Source organism: Cebidichthys violaceus, unplaced genomic scaffold (genome assembly GCF_023349555.1).
Source record: "Cebidichthys violaceus isolate CVI_PGR_0920_01 unplaced genomic scaffold, fCebVio1.0.p SCAF_5, whole genome shotgun sequence".
Taxonomy (NCBI): domain Eukaryota; kingdom Metazoa; phylum Chordata; class Actinopteri; order Perciformes; family Stichaeidae; genus Cebidichthys; species Cebidichthys violaceus.
Window position 1 is genome coordinate 6287844 of NW_027176705.1, and position 24102 is coordinate 6311945.

At 39.9% G+C, this 24102-nt stretch overlaps 2 protein-coding genes across 2 annotated transcripts in view; both read right to left on the reverse strand.

The window, feature by feature from the left end:
- Positions 1–712: 712 nt before the first annotated feature.
- smyd2a (SET and MYND domain containing 2a) lies at positions 713–10813 on the reverse strand. The gene is made up of 12 exons (XM_068730827.1): positions 10542–10813; positions 8735–8798; positions 8070–8180; positions 7627–7687; positions 6567–6694; positions 5908–5975; positions 5470–5572; positions 5155–5265; positions 3779–3899; positions 3433–3607; positions 2812–2920; positions 713–2520 (listed from the first exon to the last, which is right to left on the reverse strand). The coding sequence occupies exons 1-12, from the start codon at positions 10712–10714 to the stop codon at positions 2437–2439; spliced, it is 1308 nt and encodes a 435-aa protein (XP_068586928.1). The 5' UTR covers positions 10715–10813; the 3' UTR covers positions 713–2436.
- A 4054-nt stretch (positions 10814–14867) lies between these two features.
- galnt2 (UDP-N-acetyl-alpha-D-galactosamine:polypeptide N-acetylgalactosaminyltransferase 2) overlaps positions 14868–24102 on the reverse strand; it is a 48440-nt gene continuing 39205 nt past the window's right edge. Inside the window, exons 12-16 of the mRNA XM_068730134.1 lie at positions 21470–21562; positions 20436–20519; positions 19729–19855; positions 18696–18815; positions 14868–18575 (exon numbers count right to left, since the gene is read on the reverse strand). Coding sequence (XP_068586235.1) covers positions 18420–18575; positions 18696–18815; positions 19729–19855; positions 20436–20519; positions 21470–21562 — 580 coding nt within the window. The 3' untranslated portion in view covers positions 14868–18419. The remainder of the gene's footprint in view (positions 18576–18695; positions 18816–19728; positions 19856–20435; positions 20520–21469; positions 21563–24102) is intronic.

Sequence of the window (24102 nt, forward strand, 5' to 3'; positions counted from 1 at the left end):
TTGACTGAAGTCCTCATGTTCACCTCTGCAATTTAGACTTAAATAGAGCACACCTCTGTCAGGGTTGACTCTCAATAGAGCATACTTATTTTAAGGAATAAAATAGTCAGATAACTCACAGAAATAGTGGTGGTTCAGGACCATTTATAGCACAGACTTCATGGTAGTATATTTATGAAAGCCAGTGCAATGCTGCCTTTTATTTAGTTCCACTGACATGGTACAGAAATAACCAGAGGCTCAGATTATAGGTGTGCATTCCAATAGAATAACATTCATGCCTGATTAAGTAACAGTACAGAACATTACAGAAAAACTACAAAACATTATGCTTGGCCTTTCGTCTGGTTGTGTATGTGCAGTGTGAGTATAGATGTTTTAACCCTTATGTCACAGGTTCTCTTTCATTAAGTCACAGGGAAAAAAAATCATATGCATGTTCTTAGAGGCCGGCCAGAAATAAAATGAAGTGCTCAAATGGAAAACAGAGGGTTTAGATGTTTTATGGTTTTTGCAAAACCGGCCAACAAACCCTCTTTTCATTGTCTTTCCTTTGTAAAAACAAATACAAAAATAAACATGTGGAACCGACTTGCTGAGACGGTGCTTTTGGATTACCCAAAACTGTCAGGCAGACACCTTCTGGATGCATGTTTGCAAGCGACAGAGAATCACCTATGCACGAGTTGCTACAAATATGACCACAGGCAACTCATAACAATGGTTTATTTTTAACCATCAGTAACCCACATTAATGTGGTGCATAAAACTGCATCCATAGTAAACAAGAAGGAGAAGCTACAGGCAGTAAAAAGACTTAAGATTAGATATGTGACTGTAGTTTCTCTGGTGGTTCCACTAACATAAACTGGTAAAAAATGAACAACATTTCATCCAGGGTTGCGATGTTGACATCATTTTATCACAAATAATGTACAAAATGTGAGTGCAACAAGAACCCTTAAATGAGGGCCAGGTGATGATCTTGACATTGCTTTAACTTTTTACACACACTGCATGCTTAGTCTTAGATTTCTGTGTTATGATTCAAACCAACAGCAAGAAGAAAACCTCAGTTTCACAACCTGTGACTGCTCCTCATGATTTTGGATTGTGGTCTTTTAATCAATACACAGTCAACTCTTTCAGAATCTCTGACCACCCTGCTGAAGATGACTTCCTTAAAAAGTTGCGATGTTGATACAATTTGCTATATATTATGGTTTAAACAGAAAATAAAACTGTGCATACATGATGGAACTGAAGCAGAGATTAGAGGAAGATGCATTCCCCCTTTTAAGATATGGTGCATTCATTTTTTGTTTATTATAAAATGACGTGTTTTCACCTGCATGTAAAAGGTAATCCTACCAGGTTATACTGCATGTTAATATCCTGCCCACTGCTCTGCTTAAGTGATTTCATTCCCAGGGTAACGACTATCTGGATTCACAATGCTGCTGAGAAATCACAAAAGGTAGAATAATGCGTCTCTAGAGAAAAGGCAACCAAAGCTACAGAGTTGAGCCTTTTTCCTGAGAGCATAAGGGTTCCCTGTCAGTCAAACCCGTGGCCTCTTTGGTCAACAAGCCTCAACAAGCCTCATATGCATAACATAAACATGCATCACATTTTCTGGTTCTTTAAAACAAGCAAACATACTGTAAGACAAGCTGATCAAACAACAGATTATTCATTAAGGAATAGTTCTTTGCATTCTCTTCTCCGTTGCTACAGAGTACCTGATGCACGGCCAGTCACATTTTTATCACAGTTTAAACAAAAATGAATGAAACCAAAAACTCTGTTTGACAGAATTAAAAGGCATTGGCTGGGGAGAAAGTAGTAATGCCCTTAATATCACCAGTTTGTACAGAAGTTCACATCATTAAACAACTGCTCTGGGGTGCAGCTAAAACTGCTTACAAAGACATACGTGATGACGACAACATGGCCTGTTGATGCGTCTACAGTGAATGAATTCACAAGGAAAGAAAATATATTTTACATCACAAAATGGGTTTTACGTAGCTGTTAAATAAAAGCTTTGTTTCTTTCAAAAGACAGCTTTAAAGACGGTCTTAAAGTTTTTCTTTTTTCCCACTAATGTGATCATTTTTGTAATCAGTTTTATGAGCTTCAGCATACAGAAAGTATTCCGGTTCTTTTTCCCCCCCCATTCCAAAGAAAATTGTAAACCTAATTTGTCTGCTTTTAACTCCAGGTCTGGTACAGGTACAAAACATGGTCTTCCTCAGCCTCAATATGTAGACATGGAAAAAGAAACTCTGCCTACAAAGAGGCATTAAAACAAAAGAGGGCAATAAGATGCATGGCATGCAGTTGTGACGTGTATTGTTGTTTTAAGAGTCTCTTCACTCCAGTGCTCCTCCGAGAAGCCTCTTTAATCTTTTTGCTCCTCCTGCTGCTCCTTGTTTACTTCTGCTCCTCAATTTCTCGTTTGACTTCTGCTACATAATTGTGATCCTTCCCATGAGCCACCTCCATGATGGCAACTGCCTGAAGACAGAAACAAAATGTATTGTAAAAATAAGTGAGTTATCAAATTGCAAATGTATGATGTGGTTATTTCCAAACACATTTGTACAGCTCAGGACATGGAAATGAACGGCTATCAAGTTGTTCTGTGGAACAAGCAACTGACTCACTTCTTACCTCTAAACCTGTGACTGCAGCTGCCTTGTACAGCTCACTTCTCTCCTGCTACTATTTCTTTAGAGCCTACAGTATGTTCTGCCATCCCTTTGTCAACTATTAACATCCTAACTGGCCAGATGTCTGTAAACTTACCTTTTTTAGAGCTCTGACTCCTTGTGTCTTCTTCTCCAGCCCCAGATACAGACGTCCCAGTTTCAGATACATAGATGCCACATTCAGAGAGTAGGCTGGGTAGTGAACACTATAGAGAGAATGCAATTCATACAACAGTGAATGCCAGAGAAAACAAGATATAATGTATAATTAATGATACAATGGCTTTTATGTATTAAATATGTCAAGCTGGAAAGCGCAACAATATAAATAAGATATAGTAGATGTGGCAGAGTGTTGTGGACCACAGAGGGAAAATGTGTGAGTGCACTGAAAGAACAATACAACATGTTGTAGCGTGAAGGTGGGACAGGGAATGGGAAAATAAGCTATACTGTACTTAGTAAATTATGAAGCCAATAAAACAGAAAACAAGATTATTCTGAGCAGCAAAGAACAGTTAAAGCAAATGATTAAAAAACTAAAATAGGAATTAAAATCCTCACTCTAACAACTCATACGGTGACTTTTTCTACAGGACTTTATTATCCGCCTCTGTACTGGGATTGTCTAACAATAGTGCTGCTACAACTGATTGACTTTCTTTATAATTATCTATTGTAATTAATGTCATTTTAATTACTGCACAGATCAATTCACCTGTATGGCTGAATGATCTTCTCTCCATAGCTCATAGCGCCGTCCCAGTCTTGCATGTAGAGACAGACGCCCATGGCCTGATACATCATGTGCAGCATGTATACGTTGGTGTCTGCAAATATAGCTCCCATCTTCTCCTGGCTAAGCTCACATATCTCCAGCAGCTCACTGGGGGGTGCCAGATAGTCAAGGAATAATCACACAAACTTTGTGGAGAAACAAGAGGAGGCTGGGAAGTGAAAGGTTGTCCTTAATGAAGAAAGATAAATTGACAAATACTAAGGTGAGTGAAAACAGAAACAAGAGACAGTGAAAAAATACAAGTATAAACAGAGGAAGAGGATATTCTTGAAGTGTTTGGCTCTCCTGAACTCCTCGATGACATTCTTGGCGTAATGGACCATAGTTCGGATTTCCTCTGGCTCTGGTGGAGAACTCAGCTTCCTGATCTCCATTTTAGCTTTGTCCTAGAAAGAGGTGGAAAGGAAGGACATACGGAACAGTTGTACGGTAACATATCCGACACAAGATACACAAGGTAAAAAGAACTGAGATAGAGAGGCTTTTAATAATAACAGTATTAAGACTAGCCACGTCCCAATTTCATACGACTGTACACACAAATCCTGACCGGTATGAAGTATTTAACATATACTAGAGATAGTACTATATTTGTTGGCACATGTCTGTTATTATTTCATGTCAAAAGAAGATACTATAGGGAATAAAAAAATAATTCATATTTTGCTTATTTGACCATCATACACCCAAAGCCTGTCTGGGTGTACAAGACACGACTTGCATTACCTACAGAAGAAAGAGAAAACAAAATCAAAGGGAATGCATGCAGCAAACTGATTATCTGAACAGATAAACTAAGTTAACATACAACGCTCTCATATGTTGATGAAGCATTTAACAACTAGAATTACCGCCTCACAGTTGAGTGTGTCCATCACATGCAGTTCACATCCAAAAAGGTTAGCACTTCATCATTTTATGCTATTAGTCATTTGTGTGAAACTGTCACAATTAGCATAGGAATTCTGGAGTTGTGGACAAAACCGTGTTGACCACCAAAATCTAATCAGCTCATCCTCGAGTCCAAGTGGACAATTGTGCCACGTTTGAAGAAATTCTATTTCAGGCATTCCTGAAATATCAGATGGACAACCCAAAAACATAATGCCTCTGGCCACAGCTGTTGCTGGCATGGAGGCACAAAAGCAGAGCCAAGTCAAACGCCTTGTGTTTCAACATGTATTGTAATCAACATTCATCTACCATATCAAACAGATATGGACAGTAGAATATAAAGTGCATTTTATTCTCAACCTCATCCAAATCCCACAGGGGACACTTCCTGATTGGCTGGGATGGAATTCAAAGCGTCTACCTTCTACAGCCTGTGGTGTATTTATATAAATCACATATGATGTACACATATTAATATGTAGTATGGAATTGGGACACGACTACTCAGTTTGCTTGAATGTGTAAGACACTGTTTCAAACAAAGAAAGGCAGACACAATCGGTTCTGTTGAGGACACAGTGAAGACACAAACAAGGCATTAACCTGCAGTATTTCTCCAACAGACAGCAGAGACTGATGCAGATGAGACATCTTCTTGTATACTCCTCACATCAACAATGCAAAAAGGAAACCCACATGCTATATAATGAAGTGATTTCAAATTGAAGAGAGACAAGCCAACAGTACCTTAGACTTGGTGGTGCACTCAGTACACTGGCATGTGAAGAAGTAGGAATCTAACAACCTCTCTTTCCTGTCGTCTGTTGGATAGAGCAGGTCTATGTAGCTGTTAAAGACCTACAGAGAGAGAGAGAGAGAGAGAGAGAGAGAGAGAGAGAGAGAGAGAGAGAGAGAGAGAGAGAGAGAGAGAGAGAGAGAGAGAGAGGAAGACACTCATGCATCAATCAAAACAACTGTAATAAGCTTCTGCATTTCTTCATGATTGTATGCGGTCGCACTAAGAAGCATCTTCGTTACTAGATGAGTCCAGTGATTACGTACCTCGTCTCCGGGGTTTATCTCCTGGACAGCTCTGACCTCAGCCACTGTGCCTTTATAGGTCACTATGACATTAGGACTGCAGCTGTGATTCATCAGTGCTACACTAGAAGGAAGGAGGAGAGTCACAAAACATTTTTAAAAAATATTTGGAAATGAGAGAATTGTGATAAAAGCATTAGCAGCTTTATGCTGTCGGGACTGTACACCGGAGATGTACACCGATTGAAAAACTCTAAACAATGAGAGAGAGGGAAAGGAAGTGCTCTGAGGAGGAGACTGAGGACTGAAGAGTATGCATGCAAGGAGACAGACAGAGGAAAGGAAAGGTAACATGTTGACAAACATAATCTCCAACTTAGAGTAAGTAGTAGAGTAAAAAACCCTGATGAATGGGATAAACTGTTGAACGATGATGACGTGTTGACATGGACTGCTTACTCAGGAAAAACAGCTGATCCCAGATGGGAGAGCTCTTCGTCCTCTATGGTGAAACCATTACAGTTAACCTGGAGACATGAAGAAAAGAAAACATGAGAAAGAAGGAGAGACAGAGCAAGTCAGAAAGAAGGGAAGACACAAACAAACAGGTGGAGACAGCGAACAGCATGGTGAGTAATATGATATTACAACTGGTATCACCCTCCACTAACATGTGCTAGAACACACCCTCCACTGAGGAGGAAATCCGGTAGTGGAGATTAAATGTAGATGTGAGATGAGGCTGTTGGTGGAGCTTGGAGAAGCAGCGCTGACAGACGGTTCAAATTAAAGAGCTAACTGCTGTAGAGCTAAACAGACAGGACCAGTGTGTTTGTGTGATACAGATCCAGGTTTTGAAGGATCCTGGAAGAAGATTAAAGGATCTATGAACACAAGCATGCATTAAGAAAAAGGTATTTGCACACTGTGTGTCTAAATCTTTTGTATGTTGCAAAACTCTGCATGTTTTCCACTGACAGAGAAAAGTCAACACATGTCTACGTGCCCTTACCAATCACACGACAGTAAGAGAACACACCCAACCTCAGATCCTGGATCCTTCTAGGAACAGAAAGGGGAATTGTAGGTGGGGAGGACGTGGTGTTATCCAGTTGTACCTGTGCAAAGAGCTCAGTGAGAGCCTGTTCATCAGGGAGGTCACTGATGTGTCTGGAGTAGAAGTGGTGCAGCGCTGCTATGTCCGCCTGGTTCATCTCGTCCTTCTCACTGTCCATCTTATCTAAATCTGGAAAAGACAATCAAAGACAGACATTAAAAGAATAAGAGACAATAAGTACAGACAGGATGGAAAGAAAGAATAAAGACAAAAAAGGGACAGAGAGAAAGGGATAAAACATAAAGTTATTCATCCAGAATGATATCGGTATGTTTTTTGTTGCTTCATAGAAGAACCATTCAGTGTTAGCAGCAGGTGTAGAGTCTCTCTCTCTCTCTCTCTCTCTCTCTCTCTCTCTCTCTCTCTCTCTCTCTCTCTCTCTCTCTCTCTCTCTCTCTCTCTCTCTCTCTCTCTCTCTCTCTCTCTCTCTCGGCAGCAGTTGGTGCATGATTTGCTTTGTGTGCATGAGAGACAGGTGTGAAGGTTAATTCTGTGACAATCCTCTGATGACACATCTGAGGCTGCAACAACAGCTCAGACTAAATGATAATACTAAATGGATCAGAGAGAAGAGTTTGTGGCCACCTACATGGCGCCGACTGGCTTTAGTGTGTTTTGACAAATACAATCTTAATCAACTCACAGTGTATGAAAATGCGATACATATGAATCTAAAATTGAACAGTGTTTCGCCTCCTTGCTGACAAAGTATTTGGAGTAGATATTTTAACACTTAGAGCTTCTCAGTACAACCACAGTCTCCCAGAGAAGAGGGTTTTTGTGCTTTGCCCAAGGGCAACAATGGCAGCAGTTTTTAAAAGGAGGGTAGAGAACATGAAATTACAGCACCCAGAATCTGGGGATTTAAATCCCAGAGCTCTGCAGACTTTGAGTGAATAAAAAGAGACAGAATCAGGACTGGAGGCTATAGCCAAGGATATTAATAGACACACTGCTATAACGGCAAATCACACACAGTGTAACTAAAAATGCACACATATGTAACTAAATATACACACTCATACATATGTAACTAAACATACACACTCACATCTACTTACGGGATTCAAACTCTTTGAGCAGTAGCAGCCTCTCTGAAGGGGTGCGCTCTGTTGTGACTCTCTGCAACATGAGATATATTTCAGTAAAAAACGCTAAATCATGAAAATAAAATACAAAATAACCTAAGTTTCCTTTCTCAATGTTTACTTTATTACACCAAATGGTTTTGTTAAAGACTTTCAGGAGGCCAATTAAGGAGTCATTAAAACGCTATAACGGTACAGCAGCTGCTGAGCACAAAGGGATGACAGCAGCTCAGGCTTCAGGAGCAACATGTTCACATTGCAGCTGGTTTTTTGCATAAAATATGGTCGAGCTCATAAAATGAACTTATTATCAGGCCAGCCACTTCAATTATTTGACTCTTTATCTTCTTTAAAGTTTGTTTGAAATGTATTAAACTTTGTGTTAACATTCTCACATGGCATGTTGGAACATTTACCTGTTTCATGATGATTCGAGCCACCAGTCTGACAGTCTCTGAAGGACACCAGTTCTCCCCGTAGGCACACATAGCTACACACTCCAGCTTATGCATGGGCCAATCGCCTCTCTGCATGCGCACACACACACACACACACACACACACACACACACACACACACACACACACACACACACACACACACACACACACACACACACACACACACACACACACAGAGAGAGAGAGAAGACAGAGAGAGAGAGCGAGAGAGAGGAATTACAGTTACAGTTTGTAAACCCTCCGATATTACAGCAAGTCATCCCATTTAACAGGACAGTACATGAGAGACAAAAAGCAAGAATGTGAGAAGAAAAGAGAATTCATTGAACACAATGAATGATAAATTATTTCATCATCATAAAGCAAATCGTCCATAAATGATTGCTCCTTGTACCCCAGACTATCGCTCTCTGTCTCTCTAACACACACGTCGCTACGCGTATGGATGCACACAGAAGACTCAAAAAGAAAATAAGTCATCTGCTAAATTGGTAAATTTCTAAAAATACTCATAGGCTTGGTCTCTCTATGTCCTTCAATTTGCAAATACCAGGAGTAAGATCATATGGCACACATAATCACACACAAAAAATACATGAAAGTGCAGAATAGACTCTTACCTGACAGTCAACATTGCAGTAGTAGGCCTGCTTACATTTGCCACACTTGAAAAGGTCTTCTCTCCTGTAATGACATGAAGACACACCACACGTTCCTCATTACCGCTGAGATAAGTGGACCGGTGTAACATTCTGTCGGTAGGATTTAATAGTATTCATCTACATTAAATAACAGGCAGTACGTCTACGGCTGTGGGACTACATTTGACCTTTTTACTGACATAACTCTTATCGCTGCATTGCAGATTCTGATTCTTAATACAAAATATAACTCAAACAAATTATATGTTAATATCAAAGTTAAGATACACAGCAGTGTACAGAGAAAACTGAATCAGATCCACCTTTTTTTAGGTACAACATTTAAGTGATGAACACATGAATGCATCTCATTATTCAGTAACATATGATCCTGAAATGGGTCGCTCTGCATGAAGAATACTTTTATTATGACGCTTATATTTGTGGGACTACATTTGACCTTTTTACTGACATAACTCTTGTCCCACTATGTTTAGATGCTAGGTATATGTTTTGTTGAACTGATGGTGAATGAGCCTTTCAGGTTAGTTTCAGTCCTGTGACAATTAGTTGCCAACACTTTAATTTCATTCATAACCACTCCATATGCATTAGAAGAAGAATTTCACATTACATTCCTAGCTATTTCTATAAACATTTCCAGTCAAAGAATAGTCTGATTAAAGAACAGTAATACACAAAGAGACAGCGTGTTTCTGACTGTACATGAGCAAATGTACACACGTCCTCCACCCAATACACACACATGGACCCCTGGCCTTCTCATCTCTTGGCTCCTCCTCTCCTGGGACACATGGAGAACTATAATTAGCCCCCTAACCTTTTACTGCTCTAAAAACCTGAACAGCAGCGTGGGTAGCAGGCATGTGTGTATGAAAGTGCTCCTTTTAATGAGCACAATACCTGTGATCAGAGGTGTAATGTAACTAAATGTAAGTACACAAGTATTTAAGTACAAATTTAAGGTATTTGTGATTGAGTACTTCCATTTGAAAGCTACTTTATACTTCTTCGTCACTACAATTCAGAGGGAAATGTTTTACTTATACTCCATTACATTAAATTGAGAATTTAAATGACTCGCTGCATTGCAGATTCTGATTCTTAATACAAAATATAACTCAAACAAATTATATGTTAATATCAAAGTTAAGATACACAGCAGTGTACAGAGAAAACTGAATCAGATCCACCTTTTTTTTTTTTAGGTACAACATTTAAGTGATGAACACATGAATGCATCTCATTATTCAGTAACATATGATCCTGAAATGGGTCGCTCTGCATGAAGAATACTTTTATTATGACGCTTATATTTCTATCCTTTTACTTGAGTGTAATTTTAAATGCAATACTTGTAACAGAGTATTTCTACCCTGTGGTAGTAAAGATCTGAATACTTCTTCTGCCTGTGATTATGAGTAGCCTATTTAAGACTGTGTGCTAGCATATTAATAGACTCATCAGTGAGACTACAGGAAAGCAGGTGTTTGACTCTGCAGTGCAACAAAGCCATGCTGCAGTGTCAGTCAGGTGAGCTGTCTCACCGCACTGGCCCATTTAAAAGGTCTGTGTCCAGAGGTTCACTTGCTAACCTAGCTCTGTGAGGAGGTTAGCCAGCGTTCAACTGGACACGTCGCTCCCTTTGTTCTGTTTTAAGCTCGGCTTAAAAAATAAAACCCACCAGCTTGGAGATAGGTTAACTGTCACATTTGGTGTTTAGTTTTGTGTGTGTGTCAGCTGTTTCAGAGAGGTGAGATGTTACCTGGTGAAGCAGTGCTCGCAGTGCGCTCCCCTCTCATTCACCGTTAACACGTAGGAGTAGGAAGGACAGGCGAACACCAGCTCACCCTCAGAGAAGTGCCTCACCGCCCGCAGGCCTCTGCCGCTGCCCGGGCTCAGGAACCTCTCCGTGCCCTCTATTCCCTCGTTCTTCATGGTTTTACTGTTGTGTTTACGGTTCCTCGCTCAGATACTACCGAGGCACCACCTGAACACTCTACTGGGTGCTCTAAAAGCTTGTGTCCCGAGTCCCGTCTTCTTCTTCTCCGGTCCCCTCTGTCCGGTGCAGCTCTCATCGCCCCCTGCTGGAGAGGCGACGATACGGACGAGCAACTAGTGTACAAGTATGTGTAAAGTACAAGCACGAGGGAATGTAGGACTACTGATGGACTGTCTGTGGAAAAACTATTTAGATATCTATGATAGATGTCTATTTATTTGCACAATTTAAAGAATACAATTAAAATAAACAAACATAACAGAGATACTGTTATCTATTTGTCTACCATATTTTATTGTAAATGTTAATGTTTCTATTTTTAAATGATCTCTTGATTATTAGACAAATTCCTTGAATGTGTAAATTACTTGGCAGTAAACTGTTCTGAGATAAATATCACAGTGCAGGAAGAGGCAGAAAGCCAACTGGGCTTATTTGAGGCCTCCACCTATATCATATTAAAATGTCACAATATTACAGAGAACATAAAATGAATATGCATAAGATATGACTACGTAAAATATCGACAAGATGTTTTTACAAGATATGAAATATGATAATATCAATACATTATAAAGAAAAGAAAAAGAATGTAATTGTGTCAATGTGTTGTGTGTGCGTGCATATGAGTGCATGAGTGTGCGTGTGAGAGTAAGCGTGGGCTTGTGTTTGTTCAGGGGATTTGGGTTTATAGACCTGCATTATCTTTACATTAAGTAAAAGTACTACCACACTGTGAAAATACTCCACTACAAGTAAAAGTTCTGCAATCAAACCCCACCATAAGTAAAAGTAGTATCAGCAAATGTACTTAAGTTATAAAAATAAGTTAATGTGCAGTAAAATGGTCCCTCTCCACTATTATATATGGTGTATATATTAATACTACTCTTGCATTGATCTGTATGTTGTATTTTACTGCTGTAGATATTTTCTGTAGAAGATTGTGCAAATTTTAACTACTACTACAGCGATGCATCATATTCCAAAGATCATTATATGTTTGTAGCGTCACTGTCGTGTGAGAACCATGTATCTCTCAAAATTAAACTTTTCATGAGCTCTGAAAAACAGCCTGTTTTCAGCTTCGTGATGGTGCATTTTCCAGCTGATCCAAGAGGGTTTTCAAATTGTTTATTTAGCTTAAGAATGAACATTTAAAGGTTCGTTACCTAGTTACCTTCCACCACTGTGTGCTAGCTGTCTGCAATGGAAATCAATTAATGATATACTTGCCTTGTCTGCTCTCATTTGCTTGGCTTGGTGATTCTATGTTGTCATGTTTTAACTGCCTGTGCTGATTGTCTGCTTAACATTGCTTTGTACAAATTGCCTGCATTGTACTTTTTTTTTAATGCTGTTCAGCTGCTTTGTGTTTTTTACCTGCTTTTTTCTGTTCTAATTTTACATGTTGTGTTTTTATTGTTGTATTAATGGTTAATTTAACATCTGGTCAAGGGACAACAGTTGAAAATGAGCCTTTTGGCCAACACTGACACATCAATGTTTCTCTATGTGCATTGCATATGCATCAAATTAACAAACACATAATAGCTATCTGATGTTTATATAAAATATGCCTTTTGCACTATTTGTAACCCTTTAGACAGTTTACAACAAAAATGACCTTTATATACAGTTTTATATACATATCTATGTAGTTTCATATCTGCCTACTTGTACATAATTTCAGGTTTGTTTATCTTTGTTGTCCTTGTTTTACTAGCATGTCTTTGTGTATCTTTCTATAACTTTGTTGTCAGCACTGTGTGCAAATAAGTTACCTTGAGAGCTACTGGAAGTTGTCAACATCCTTGTATTTCTCAACATACTGGGTCAATATATAGATGATTCTGATTAATTATGGCTCTGGGCATTACATATTGATGTTAGTTTCAAGAAAATAAATGTGTCCTCACTTTTATGCACATGTCTGTGTGAAGGTGCTCCAACAAGATCATTTGATAATTGTAAAGTACCAATTTACCAGAATTACTGTCAAACAGACAGACAGACAGATAGTGTACAAGTTAACACATACTAATGTGTGTTTTTTGGCTTTTTCATGGTTTAGGTAAGACTGAGTGCCAATTAAGAAAATGCTTAATGCTTCTGCATACTAGTATAGTTCAGAAGGTCCTCTTCAGTTCCAATACTACATGTGCCCCTGTGAACAAAGCAAGGTCTGTTTTTTTTAGTTTAAAGATCTTGACTGGCCTGCAGAAAGCCGATCACCTCAACCCCATCCAACACCAATGGGATGAACTGGAACACTGACTGTGAGCCAGGCCTCATCGTCCAACGTCAGTGTCCAACCTTAATGCACATACAGGGCCAATCTCTGCAGCCAGGTTACCAAGTCTTTTGGAAAACCTTCCCAGAAGAGTGCAAACTGTTATAGCAGAGTGGTTGTGATGTCCACATACTTTTGTTTTTTAAGGAACCACGGCTGTCTTCTGCAGTTGGTACAAAATACTATTTGGGCCCAAACATGCACAATGCACTGTAAATGTGTCACTACATTAACAATATTGCTTTTGCCCAGAAAATATTACCCATTAGCAGAAATTTAGATTAGTCATTACAGGATATTGTACAGTGTATTATGTGGGTATTAGGACCACCATATGATGCCATGTAATTCATTAATTAACTGATTAAAAGGTCTACCAAGGTTTTTGTATAACGCCCAAAATGCAGCATCCTTCACACATTATCTTTGGAGGTCAGGCTGCTATTCACTCATAAGATCCAAACCAGATCAACAATATTTGACAGATGGATGGAAAAAGATCCTTCTATAAATATTAATGTTTCAGAATACATGTAAAATGCATTTTGCATTGGAGGTCATTGCAGGTAGTGGTCCAGCTTCACAACTTCATTACTGTGAGAACTGAAACAGACCAACAGACACATCGATATATACTCTGGGTATGTTTGTGTTTTTGAGTACAGTATCTATCGTGAGCTCGCACCATCGACCAAAATACTCGACACTGCTCAGTTTTTTATATATATAAATGCATTTATTTAAGTTAATCATTTCTCCTCATTCAAAGTTGAATTTCTGCAGTATCTATAAAACAGAGGACAGTTAGAAGCGCTGTACAGTCTGACAACAAAACTAGGAACTGCAGCTGAGTACACTGTGTATATATGTACATACTGTACACACACACACACTGATGTAGGTATATACAAAAATATACACTTTTACATGTGTGACCCCTCGTGCCATATCCCCCACCACTGTCGTTCAATGAAGCCACTCTCCTCTTAGAAAACGCATCATCGCCCCTTTAAATCATTGATTGCTATTTCACCTTTCTATCTGTCTTTACTGGTTGATTATACAGTATTTTGTCTCATGTGTATGTAAAGTCCCTCTTATGCTCTCTCTCTCTCTCTCTCTCTCACTCACACTCACACACACACACACACACACACACACACACACACACACACACACACACACACACACACACACACACACACACCAAAAGATGGAGGAGCTTAAGCAGTCCTGAGCTGGATGTCTCAGCAGGGCTTTTCACATATCAGAGAGGGCTCTTCGGTTAATCCTAAAAGGGGATTTAAGGTGGGCTGAAGGGGGAAGACATACCTCTTGTTAGGCAAAATCATGACTTAACTCTGCTCCTTGTTTGAGGGAAAAGCTGAGAGAACGCAAAGCTTGACCTTTACACCTCCTTGTCTTGTTAAAGTCCATCAAATTAAGACATTGATTGTTTTCCCTCAAAACACAATGAGTATAATCAAAGTCATACTGGCTCAGTGGGGAACACGCTCTTGTTCACTGACTGGTGTTCAGTTATACGCCCCCTTTTAGTGCTGACAAAGATGCCCGTATATAAGACGGGCACCAGATCAACCGCTAAGAGATGTCCTCGCCCCGGGATGTCCTGCAGGTCTAACTGTGACTGGGAAGAAAAATGAAATACACCACATGTTATCAGCACATTCGCAAAAAGTTCTCGGTGTCTCAATCTGCATTTCCAAAGACTTTTCACCCTTTTCATTCTTCCTCACACAGAGAAAAACAGGAAGGAAAACTTTGGCACATTGTGCTAAAGATGTAAACATTTAATCATCCAATCAAAATGAGGCGCTGGACTACTTAATTATTACAGTCATTTCCTCTGCGCTTAATATAGAAATAATAAAAAGTAAAATAGCAATCTCTTCAACTTCACAAGAATAAGACTGGTGTAAAAATGAAAGGCTTTTTAACAACATATCTGAACCATTGTAGCAGACAGTATTGCCCTGGTCGCTCAGGTGTGTGCAGTTTGGTTCTCATGCCTGCTCATGTTTGTACTGACTGTTTACAGTTTCATGACAACAGAACTAAGACAAAAAGAAAAATGGCTGAAACTCTCAGTGGTGCATTGTGCATCAGAAATGTACTATCTTGAGTCCCTTTTTCTTTCCTGTTCTGGTTCTTTACTTGTTAACAAGAAGTGTTACAATAGAGGGCGCTGTGCACCACAAATAAACAACAGGGACAGGGGCCAGATACTTTGAAAATGAAGACCTTCTAGTATGAGGTTCTCATCAACAACATTTAAGCATCAATATTTGATGACAAATGTTAATACTTGAGGATTGCCAAACAGTTTGATGTCAAAAAGACATCAAGTTAGGAGACAACATTTGAGTATGCACCCTATTACCAGGTCAAGACCTGACAAACTCTTATCCAACATATCAAGGAGATGTAAAGGAATAACTGATAAAAAAAAAATGATAGTACCTACAGCCAACGTATCTGAAGAAATCCCAAACCTCAGACCTGCCCTATAAATTATCATCAAATTTACACCCATCAGGCTCAAACAGCTGTTCGAGCTACAACATGCATGTCATATGCTGCGGTCCACCAAAGCCTCTGATGCGACCACTGTTTGGATGCTAAATTGAGGAAAATTTACACCATAAATTCCAATCAGCTTCTACTGATTCTAAACATTGTTGAGAAATTAAGACACAATTGAGAGTGTTTCATATTCTTTCTGCAGAAATCTAACCTTAAATCAGATTTTGGCCCTTGAGTCTGGCCACCATGGCCACAGAAACTTCCCTCACATCTAGGCTCACCCTCGGGTTCTGTGCCTCGCAACACAATGCAGCAACCTGTCAAGTCACAGGATAGGCTTTTCAACCGGCTGCAGTCTTAGCCGACCATCTCAACTCCGCTCACTCTGCATACAGTCGTGTGAATGTTTAAGACAAGGCAAACATCAGGTACAAGGAACAAAATGTCAGAAAACAAACAAAGGATGAAAAAGTATCAGACAGCACATCAAGCATGAACAGCTGTCTTTGTCCGTTTCGGTAATACAGTAAAACAAAGAAATCAACATTTACAGGTAAAGACGTGAATGTGAGAGGAGAAAAATATTGAGAAACAGTGAAGAGATTTGACATTAAAGAACACTTGAGGCTGCAACTTCTTCCTTGAATAAACTCAGAAATAAAGGATGTGACTTTTATAAGCCATTTCTGTTACAGTACTGTTGAAAGATATTTTGTGTTTGTTGTTGCCAAGTGATGAGTCACTCCAAATTGAATCACAACCAATTTCCCCCAAACTATAACATCATTACTCATCAGTGAATAACGGTACATAGGATCATAGCAGTTAAGATAAACCCAAGTTGAAGCCCAGGACAGACTAGAGTTGCAAAGATGCACAACAGGCATCACCTAATGAAATGAACTATAGCAAACCGGTACATGTACTGGAAATGGTATCAGTAACACTTTCAGGTAAGAAAAAACCAAGAAGTGGCACAATGCTGCTTGGTGACACTGAAATCTTGTTGCTATAAAGTAGCTCGCCAAAATAAAACAAGTGTTTTCATTTGTATCAGCCAAAACCTGATCACCTCAAGCAGAAACAGAGTGAGGACAAACAGTAAAACCTTGTTTATTGCAGTTTCAAACTTCTGAACAGATGGCTCATCTAACACGCACGATGAAGGGAACAAAAACATGTTGATGGGAACCACTTCTAACCGAGTGTAACTGTGGGAGCTGGTTGGTGATGCATGCAGCTAGAAGGAGATTTTCAGAACACATGTGCATGCACATTTTTGACTACAGCCAATAAACCGTTTTTCTTTTTTGCATGATATCTGTTCACAGACTGGAATAAGCAAGGTTTTACTCTCGTCAACAAGTGGGACCGTGTCGAAATGGTAGTCACATATGAGCGCTGGTGTTTCTTTCTATTGCCATGCACGAGCAGGCAGGTGTATGTTGAAAGTATATTATAAATGTTACAATTATCCTTTTGCAGCCTGTTACCTCAAGGGAAAAAGCTGCAACATTAACTCCTGTTTGGATGTGATTATTAGACAGTAACCTTCCTACAATGGCAAGATTAGACACAGGCAAAGAAAGTTATCGGTGCAGGAAAAAGAAGATGTATTAACTGAGCTGCTCCACAGGGAGCAGTTAGAGAGCAGCGAGAGTATGTAAAGAAAAAAACTCTTTTAATCACTCATCTGGTATTCCTCAAACACAAAAACATCCATTCGAAATTTGGTTCCATTTTTTTTGTTGACAAAAGTAAACAACAAAAAAGCAATTTTTGTTAAGAGATTTTGTTTTCTGTGTATTGTTTCTTTAGAGACATAATGGTGTAGAAGTGGAGATGCTGTGGCAGCCAGTGCTACAGCCGGACGACAAACAGTAAATCCTGAGGGGTGGCTTCAAGACACTTCCTGGCCGGCCAAACCAAACCGGTGTCAGGCCCCATCCAAAGCAGAGAAGTTCCTCCCTGGACCCCCTCCCCAAGACACAATCTGTAGAAAAACTGTGTAGAAATTAAAGTAGAAATCCCAGCATTCTTCTCTCCACTTTGCCTCTCTTTTCTGTTGATCCTGTGAACAAATGAGGGTAAACCAGAGGAACAAGCTCAAGGATTCGAGTCCATTTCCTCCCTTCACGTCCCTCTACACCCCAAACCTCACCAAAACCACACCCTGAAGCCTCCACCATCTGCCGTTACAGACTCTAGCTCAAGGCCCAAGCTTCAGCTCGGTGTGGTGACACAAAGAGAGAGAGAGCACCGGAGAGGAGCAACACCACCAACGTCCCATTCTTTCGAGAACGAAAAAAACTCCTGCCAAAACTCTGTGAAGAGTTAACAGCAAGAAATAAAAAATATTAATAATAAAATAAAACAATTACAAAGTAAAAAGAGTTCTACCTCACCAGCTTTAAAGAAAGTAAAAGAACAAAATCAGCCTCTGGAACCACCAATGAAAAAACACTGAGGTATGTAGTTTGGATGGAAAGCCTCTTCATCGCTTTTATCCTCATCATGATCATCACTGTCACCATCCATCCACCAAATTCTGTTTACTCCATTATGGTCTACAAGCCCCTCCCCCAGTAGGTGTGGCTCTTTGTTATCTTGGGAGGAGTGAGGGTGGGGGAGAGGTGTATAGACGTGACGGCAAGCTCCTCTGAGGAGGAGGAGGAGCGAGAGGGATCTATTCATCCATCAAGTTTGTCTTTCTCCTCAAGTCTGTTTCCATCTATTTATCTGTGTTTCAGAGTCTGTTGGTGTCTCCATCCATTATCCAACTCTTCCAGGCTTGGTAGCGCCCCCTATGATTGTAAATTGAGGGTGAACTTCCACTGTTGGTTGAGGCTCGGGCTGCAGACCTCCACAGTGAGTCCGCCCATCCTGGCGCTGCGGCTGTCCAGACAGACATTACTGCCCACGTGACGAAGCTTCGAGTTGGACTCAATCTGCTCCCATTTCTGGTGAGACACAACAATGTCATGACACAAACCGTATAGAAATGTGCATTGATATTTGCTCTACTTTGCAAGGGAGAGTAGAGCTCTGGTAAACCATCCAAGCAAAGTGGGTGTTTTTACCTGTCTGCTGTCATTCTCTCGACAGCCTTGTAATTTGATGAGGGAGCCGGCCGTTCGGTCCACCACAGTCAGACACAAGTCCATGTGTTTGACTGACTTATCCTTCGTCAGGGCCCACTCCTTTAAAAAAAGGGATAAAAACATTAGTATAAACGCACTTCTGCATGCCCGCATAATGGGGTTAGGGATGTCCTGTGCTAACAATGATCCTAGTCATTGTATATGGACTAGTGGCCAATATAATCAATAATATCTGATGTTTTATTTTACAGCACATGTTGAAGCTCAGCACATCAAGAATAAGAAAATCAATCCAGAAAGAATGTTTGATAGCTGAATACCTGTTCAAACTGAAAAAACCTGCACCACAGCTTTTGTTTCTTTCAATTTGTTTAAACAACAAAGTTCACTAACTTTTTTGAAACAAAATGTTTAAGTTAACTTTCTTATTTGTGACAACCAGCTAAGACTATGAGTAACAGCAGCATTAATCAAACAAAGGACGTCTTCATCAGATTGGCTGATCCAGTACGTCTTACATGAAATGTAAGACACTGTTGCTCCATTCATGTTTGTACTGCACTGATTTAACAAACTGCAATAGATAATAGAGGTGGGGTTGGGTGACTTCATGTCGGTATCTGTGTGATATCGTACTCTACAGCATAACTGACACCCACAGGAAGAATTATTACCTTAATATTATAATTAATTATAATAATGCAAAAATGATTGGGGGTAACTTCAAGTGACTCCAGTTTTCCCCAGAGAAATCACTACACCTGTTGAAGTTGCAAGTGTGCAAGTTTGCTGCTTGACTGACAGACAGTATTAATGACAGTACATGTATTAACTGTAAGGATATTCACGCTGCAGAATAAAGATAATTCTGCAGCTTTTGTGCACCAATAGACCTTTAATAGTAGAATCCTATGACATACTCCCATGTGCCCTTACCACTAGTGCCACCACGGTGTCTTTAGAGCAAAGAATTTGACAAGCTGACCTGTGTGTGTTGTTGTGGTAATGCTACCTGGTTTCCCCCGGCGTTGTGGCATTCGTAGACACCCACCACGCCGTCGGCAAAATGACCCAGAGTGTCCAGACAGTTTCCTCCCTGCTGCAGCGCTCCAAACGCTATGTCCTGGTGGTCTGGGACTCTGAGCACACACAAACACTGTGTTGTTAAAATATTTACTCTATCATGATTGTATCAAATCCATAAAGATATTAAGGCTATATTATTTAGTAGTGTATAGTGAAAGGTAAAACTAAAGAGGACAGAAGTAGGGTGAGCTAAATAAAGAGAACAATGTTTTTGCACCATTTTCTTCTGACAAATAGGAGAATATAACCTAATTACATCTGAAATTATTTAAATTAGGATCTGTTACATTTATACATTATTAATCTCATTCAAACAAGTGACAAATTGCAAACCAGCCAAAATGTAATAATGTGCCAGAGGCATAATTGCTAGTACGGGTTAGTCATTAGTGTCACCACAGTCATTTGTGAGTCTTATTAAAGCATGAAACATTAGATCACAGCACACGGGAGATCACAGGCACACTGATGCTCCTGGCAGAGCTGTGGTCTCTTACAAACCAAGCCCTTGCATTACTGAAACTCAGGTGGGAGGTATTCTTAAGTGCCATTTAAGTCTTATTTCATAATATCATAGATAGTGTCATACCATGTACCCATGTAATATAACATAATATGCTATAATTTTCTTACCGCAGTTCAGGGTAGACATTCTCCAGGTACCATTTGAATGGCTTGCATCCTAATCTCTTCTTCATCTCCAAACGACTCTGGATACTGAGAGAGAGGGAGGAAGAGAGAGAGACACAAAGAGAGAGAGGCAGAGAGAGAGAGAGAGAGAGAGACAAAGAGAGGCAGAGAGAGAGAGAGAGAGAGACAAAGAGAGGCAAAGAGAGGCAGAGAGAGAGAGAGAGAGAGACAAAGAGAGGCAAAGAGAGGCAGAGAGAGAGAGAGAGAGAGAGAGAGAGAGAGAGAGAGAGAGAGAGAGAGAGAGAGAGAGAGAGAGAGAGACACACAAAGAGAGAGGCAGAGAGAGAGAGAGCGTTAGAGGGTTGATCACTTGTGGTTCTTAGGGCGTTTCCCAACATTGATTAAGTTATAGCCACTCTGTTAGGGCAGATAGTGGAGGCCGAGGGGAAAATAACTGCTGAGGCTGGCACTGGAGGGAGATGACAGGAGTGTTCCCACAAGGTCACATAATGAGCATTTTTATCTTTGTTCAGCTGCACTGCATGGATGTCAGAGGACTTATTGTTGTGAGGCCTATTCTGAGAAATGTGGAAAAAGGGTGAAAAGGCACACAGCAGCAGTCAGCTAGTATACAGATAAAAGTGAAATAAACACAAAAACAATCATCATCATCATCAAGAATACAACAAGAGTCCTGCATGGCATGACTAAAACCTCTATAACTAGCCTGTTTAATATGGATCCTCTTTACCAATGTGTTGCACGTCCATCATTTTCTTTTGCTTTGACGAATGCCGTCATACTCTAACACTAATCCCTTCAGCACGTCAATAAATACAGCAGTCTTTTGACTTTTGCCCTCTTTTAAAACACATTAACTGCCTCATGTCACTTCAACGAAAGGAGTAACTGACTTCTTTCACAGCTGACATGCTGCTAATTGGCAAACCAATTAATATGCCAATTCACGTGGCTGCTTTTGTAGTTTTATGATCTAGCTACATTATGCTGTAGGGCTCATACTTCGTGGTACTTACTTTCCGTAGGGGACATTTCTCGCTGAGGGTACGGCCGCATAGTAGAAGTTTTTAAACTCATCCATCCACACCTCTGCTGCTCTCCTCGTGTTCCTGACGAACAGGTGAGAAAAGGAATATATGAAGGGAGGGTGACGGAAGATAGACAAAAAAAAGTAATGAAACCGAGAGTAGGTGAGGTGAGAAAATGAAGGTTGGAAAAGGTAATTAAAACAAAGAGCAAGAGAGAGATGGAAGAACAGGGACAGAGAGACAGATTTAAGATAATGGTACATAGCGAACGGAGTCGAAGTTGTATGGGAGCTGTGGGGGGCTGCTGTAGTTTTGGTCTTAGCCGAATAAGATTTATTTAGTCAATTAGACATTGTTTAGGCATTTTCCACGCTGAATGACTTAATTACAAGAAACTAATGAGCACATACCTGGTAAACACAAGATTTAAAGTGGTGCTTTTGTGTGATTCTTTAAAAAAAAAAATCAGTTTTACAAGTCTGTCGATTAAATTGATTCTTTGGTCGAGGACAGTCCTTGAGCTGTAACCAGACATGTCATTTTTGTGCCTTTTTTTTTTGATGATGCAACACAGTACTGTCCGCTGAAGTCATAATAAATAGATAAAGTTGAGACGGCACTGGATTACTTTCTCAGGCAAGTTTTGGAGTTAAAAGGAGCATACTGAATATACAAATATGTGTATCATGTCTGTGTGTTCTGATTTTGACTACATTTTGACTTAAATGTGCCAGACTGTTAGAATACACATACATTGAAGCAAGTCAACACTTGTAGCTGCAAAGTTTTATTTACCTGGGCTCTGTCTCATGAAGTAGGATTACGGCGTTGGCATTACCGGGTAAAAGAAGTCCATGTTCCACATTTGGGAGGATATTCATTTGGCATGGTGAACAGCAAAGTTATCACGCTAACTTCATCAGAGTTGATTAATCAATTGATTGGCAGTACAATTAATCAGCAGCCATTTGAATAATTGCTTCAGTCGTTTTTTTTAAAGCAACAAAAAAACAAAACCAGCTTCACAGTTGGGAGGATTTGATGCTTTTGTTGTTTTAGTGATAATAAACAGAAGATCTTTGAGTTTTGGATTGTCAGTTGTACAAAACAAGCAATCCAAAGATGTCGCCTCAGGTTTTAGTAAAATAAAGACATTTTCTGACTTTTTTTTTTTAGACCAAACGATTAATCAAGAAAGTAATTGTCATATTAAATCAATGATGAAAATTATTGTTGATTTCAGCTCTTATCTTTATTATCATAAGACAACTGACAATATGACAACAAGTTGTGACTGCAAAAACTGACAGAATGTGTTATGATTCGTCAAATCTAGCCAAGTAAAGAGCCTGTACCTGTGAACCTTTAACGTGGCTCTGTGGTGACACGCGTTTAAGGAAAGCTGCCTGCATTGCTTTTGTCTGTGACACAAGACAAATAACTGACTATAGTGTAATCAATAAAAAATGTAAATTCTTACAAACAAGCCAGCACTGCCAGTGTTTTGTTGCTCAGACAGGATTCATCAACACAGTGAACGTCTGGCACAGTGAATGTCTCAGTTTCAAACATTAAGGAGTAGTTTTGCCTGAATGAACATCCAGACATTTCCAACATCAGTGAACTCAAAATGCAGATGGCTGGGGCCGTCACCCCGATAGTATCTACTATTTTCAGTTTCAGCTTATGCAGAAATCTTTGTATTTAATCCTGATCCATCTGCTCCCCAGCAACATGCTGTAGGCAGTGTACCCAGAGGGAACTTATATGACTGATTTATGAGGTTTGGAGGGGATTTTCTTCACATTGATTGTAAGATGGTCCCGTCTCCACACGTCCAATATACTCAATATTTGGAAATTGATTATAAAGCTATCCAAGCAGGCAAAACAGGCGCTGTCTCGTAGCTCCACACGGTCACTGATACAAGAGAACACCACTGCACCCATCAATTAATAAATTATATTTGGAAATGTCGGAAAGGGTGACGCAACTACTTTTAAGACTTCAGAAATGTGGACCACAGGAGCTAAGCTGAAATGGCAGAGCCACATCTACAGCCAGCACAATGCAAAAAGCTCTGAGACCGTTTGATCTACTGTTGAAGTTCATATCCACTGGAATCGTCTCTTTTCGGTTTCATCCAGTTCAGGGTCCATTCACAATTCATAGGAATTACCTCAGTGCATAAGTATTATTAACAATTCAGAGCTCTTTACTTGTGCGTCATAGGGTTCATTTCTATGTTAAACTTCCCTGTTGGTCACAGCCACCAGAAAACATTCAGTCATTTTCATCTGCAGCGGGCATCAGAAATGTCACTCAGCATCTCAGAGTGACCATTTCAGACACTAACTTAAAATAGAGACGAGGTAATTCCAAAGATACTCCACCATCTTTGTCTATGACGCCCTTCATTTCTTGTTTGCTCCACAGTGCTATGTGGAACCAGAGAAACCACAGCCCCTTTACATTCCCTGTTATCTGTTTGTTGAAGTTTGTAATCAGGCCAATGAGGGTTTGTTAGGCTCTCTTCCAGGGGTGGTTACTTGTGGTTGGAGACTGCTTCAAAGCAGAGATCCATATCTTTCCATGGATCATGCATCCCATTACAAATGTTC

What these genes read in the sequence shown, in the direction of transcription:
- smyd2a (XM_068730827.1), bottom strand. Translation starts at nt 10,714, where the DNA reads ATGAAGAACGAGGGAATAGAGGGCACGGAGAGGTTCCTGAGCCCGGGC. An exon ending in AGATAAACCCCGGAGACGAG is followed by an intron (nt 5,266 to 5,469) that starts GTACGTAATCAC and finishes CTCTCTCTGTAG; the next exon opens with GTCTTTAACAGCTACATAGA. An exon ending in AGTGCACCACCAAGTCTAAG is followed by an intron (nt 3,900 to 5,154) that starts GTACTGTTGGCT and finishes ACCTCTTTCTAG; the next exon opens with GACAAAGCTAAAATGGAGAT.